The sequence below is a fragment of the Sphaeroforma arctica genome, assembly GCF_001186125.1.
Source record: "Sphaeroforma arctica JP610 unplaced genomic scaffold supercont1.3149, whole genome shotgun sequence".
Lineage (NCBI taxonomy): Eukaryota > Ichthyosporea > Ichthyophonida > Sphaeroforma > Sphaeroforma arctica.
The window spans coordinates 1-3,975 of record NW_014037409.1 but is presented as its reverse complement, the minus strand read 5'-3'; the positions used below and the strand labels follow the sequence as shown (position 1 = coordinate 3,975).

Here is a 3,975-nt window from a genome sequence, read left to right as displayed (position 1 = left end):
ACACATATATATATATAGGTATTCATATATAAATATGTATACATGTATATATATATATATCTATATATATCTGTATATCTATATATCTATATATATATACATATATGCGTGCGTGCGTGCGAGTGGGATGAGTGAGTTGAATGAGTTTTGTATTCTTTGATGACAATAATGTATCCTCACTCACAGACGTTACTCTCTGCTCTCTTCAGGCGATTGTCGATGCGTATGGTGTGGCCACGTACCAGGAGGTCAACCCGGGTCTGTTCACGTTGATCTCGTTCCCCTTTTTATTCGCGGTCATGTTTGGTGACATCGGGCACGGCGTGATCATGTCTCTGGCTGCCTTCTTCCTGATTTACTACGAGTCCGCTATCACGAAAATCAGAGGCTTGGGTGAGATGCCGAATACTGTGTTCCAAGGCCGGTACATGATCTTCCTGATGGGCCTATTCTCTATCTACACAGGTGTGTTGTTTCTGTGTAATTGCGTTGGGGTGTGCTGCTAATTGAGAGTTGTAGCACAGCTCTATTTAATCTCTAGTGGCCAGAAGAGAAACTCATTCCGCGGGTATTTGCGTGAGAGGAACCGTTCGCAGTTATTATGTAAACGACTGCGCTGCTTACCATGTCCTTTCTCATGGTGATTTTTCATGACTAGCATATGAATGTTTAATCTGTAGGTTTCATCTACAACGATTGCTTTGCCAAGAATCTGTGGCTGTTCCCGTCTGGTTGGAAGCTACCTACGGTGAAGTGGGGCGATGGAGGAATGTTCCTCAATGTCAGAGGCTTGGACTACAACGACTATGCCTGCCCCGATGGATGTGGGTATGTGCATATGTATTTTTCTACTTATTTGAGGTTGTGTTGTTACTGTGCTATTACTGTGGTTCTGTGGTTTATGTACTTCTGCAGCGAGGCGCAATTGATTCCGTGTGTGATATAATATATTAACGCCATTTGATTTAATATTAGATGTCTGATATGTTCATACATTTTGTGACTAGAAAGCATCATGGTGGTACTCCCAATGAGTTCACTTGTGTTGTGTTATTCACAGCCATTATGTGTGATAGTTTGGCAGAATTATCTCTACACATGCAATCATTTGGCCCCGTTTTGATATATGCAACCAGCTACACCGATGTATGCAAAATCGTCAGTCACGTATCTACAATCGATAGGATTCGGGAAGTTCCAATGGGTTAGAAGTTGTGTGCCAATCCCACTATATGCGCAAAATCTATTTCTTTTCCGAGCCATATGTATTTTGGACTTACAGGTGTACATATATACATATACAATACTCTATTTCTTAAATAATAAATCCTCTGGCTTCACTTTTCCCAATAATCGGACTTATTCCCCTCACTATGTATATTAAACCCTCAGATACACCGGTGCTCCCTACGCGTTGGGAGTCGATCCCGTATGGTCACTGTCAAATAACAAACTGGCCTACCTCAATTCTCTGAAAATGAAGATGTCTGTGCTCATTGGTGTCAACCACATGTCCTTCGGTGTGGTGATGACCGTGTTCAACGCCATCTACTTCAAGCGTGCGTACGCCATCTGGGCCGAGTTCATCCCTCAAATGTTCTTCCTATTCGGCGTCTTTGGTTATCTCTGGTAAGTGTTGCAGTCTGCCAGACTGTGTGATACTAGTGTTTAAAGTTGGAATTGCCCAATTATGTATGCACGCTATATCCTCTCATATTCGGCCCTGTCCAGTGCTATGATTGTCCCCAAATAGCGCATGACCTTGCAGCCCTTGCATCATGATCAATGGTAAGTTTGACATAAAGGAGAGTATATTGAATTCTTTATTAGGTGTGTTACTATCTGTGTGAGTTGTGTTCGCATCCACAACCTATTAAAGTCAATCCCTCTCTCCTATCTCCCTGGCAGTGCCATGATTGTTGCCAAGTGGTGCATGACATTTGAGTCTGTGATACCCGAGGGCGAGACGGCATTGGTGCCCACAGACCCTTCACTTCTGATCACGCTGGTGAACATGTTCTTGAAGCCGGGAGAGAACACGTACGCGGCCAAGACCCTCCTATACGAAGGCCAGTCTACCGTACAGTTGGTTATTGTGGGCTGTGCTCTAGTGTGCATCCCGTGGATGTTCCTGGTGTCGCCACTATACCAGAATTACATGCACAAGAAACAGGTTTGTATGCGTGTGATATGCAAATTCGAGAATTGCTGAGGGTATGTATGAGTATGTATCGATTCTTACTTCCTTAGGTTTACAGTATACTCGTCCTCACTTACAGGCAAAAGTTTCCTTTGTATTTATTGCTATCTATAGCAAGTGTCGTGATAGCAGCCCATTGCAGGGCCGCCCGTACACAACTCTCTCAATTATACTTGCACACACAAATGTGCCATTTCTTCATCATTTTCATAGCAAGCATTAGGTTGTCGACCAATCGCACAGGATATTATTATATATCCGCTCTCACTTACACTCAGACACAAGCAAACCTTTCTTTCCGCTCTGAGGTATGCGGCCGGGTATCATACCGATGCACTGAAAGCGATTATAAACCACATGTGCCGTTATTCGTTTTTTTCTATAGAAAGCGTCAGGGTACCAACCCATCGCACAAGACGAGGCAGGCACCACACTACCCGATGATTCCATGGACGAGAGCGGTGACGGTCATGTTATAGAGGCCTCAAGTGGTGGCCATGGTGGCCATGGAGAGGTAGGCATTATTCAGGTGTACACCACAAGTTTGGCTTTTAGTTCCGTTTCACCAGGGTGAAACTGCGACTCAGTGTACATTATCGGTGACGATTAGTTTGTGTCCTGTTTGTATTGTCCTAGATGTTCCAATCCGCCAACGTAGAGTTTATCTATCCCATACTCATCCTATCGGCAAACCTTTTACGTCTCAGTTCGACTTCGGAGATCTGATGATCCATAACGCTATCCACAGTATTGAGTTCTGCCTGGGTGCAGTATCCAATACAGCCTCGTACCTTCGTCTGTGGGCCCTATCACTCGCACACGCACAATTATCCGAGGTGCTATGGGACATGGTACTCAAGGCTACCTTCGCCGGTAATCCCATCATGTTGTACCTTGGGTTTGGTGCATGGGCTGGGCTGACTGTGAGTGTGCTACTGATGATGGAGGGAATGAGTGCCTTCCTGCACGCCCTCCGTCTCCACTGGGTTGAATTTCAACAGGTATGCATTCGATGTCGAGTACGTCTTTGACAACGATATGTTGTATGTGATGTCTGTGGTTGGTGTTGAGTGCGTCATTGACAGCGGGTTGTTGTATGTGATGGCTGTAGTTGGATGTGGTGTATTTAATTATTTATGCTCTACATCTTGTCCTGTCGTATTTTTTACGTGCGCTAGTATTCGGCTACGTTCTGCACTATTGGGCGAGTGCGAATCGCGATATATCTTGTGCTCATTCCTGATCATTCTTCTATAACCCTTTGAATCCAGAAATTCTATGGTGGACAAGGATATACGTTTGTACCGTTCTCCTTCGAGAACTATTTGGCGGCACTTCAAGGGTAAAACTGTTAGAATAGCTGCCTTCTCGCCTCGGGATTTAGGGAACAGTATCAGACTCATCCGCTGATACATACCATCTCATCGTTTAGTCGATGACATTTGAACAAGATTGTAGAATAGTTCTCGTGGGTTGCTTGTATGTAGCGAGTGCGTCCGAAAAGTAAAGTTACATCGGGTCAACTCGATACATTAAAGATGACGCTACATTTTACTTCAAGAGCTCTTGACAGGGTACTGTAATGAGTTTCCAGTATGTATGTTTGTAGGAATGGATATATATATATATCTATATATATATGTGTATGTATATACTTATATATATACATATATATATATATATATATATATATATATATATATATATATATATATATATATATATATATATATAATATATAATATATATATATATATATATATATATATATATAT

General features: G+C 42.6%; 1 protein-coding gene across 1 annotated transcript; it reads left to right on the top strand.

The window, feature by feature from the left end:
- Nucleotides 1–140: 140 nt before the first annotated feature.
- SARC_13329 (hypothetical protein) lies at nt 141–3,754 on the top strand (the record flags this gene model as incomplete). Its single annotated transcript, XM_014292541.1, has 7 exons — nt 141–465; nt 681–828; nt 1,393–1,629; nt 1,909–2,173; nt 2,586–2,714; nt 2,908–3,201; nt 3,472–3,754. 7 exons carry the CDS (start codon nt 141–143, stop codon nt 3,544–3,546), a joined length of 1,473 nt encoding a protein of 490 aa, XP_014148016.1. The 3' UTR covers nt 3,547–3,754.
- Between the last annotated feature and the right edge of the window lie 221 nt (nt 3,755–3,975).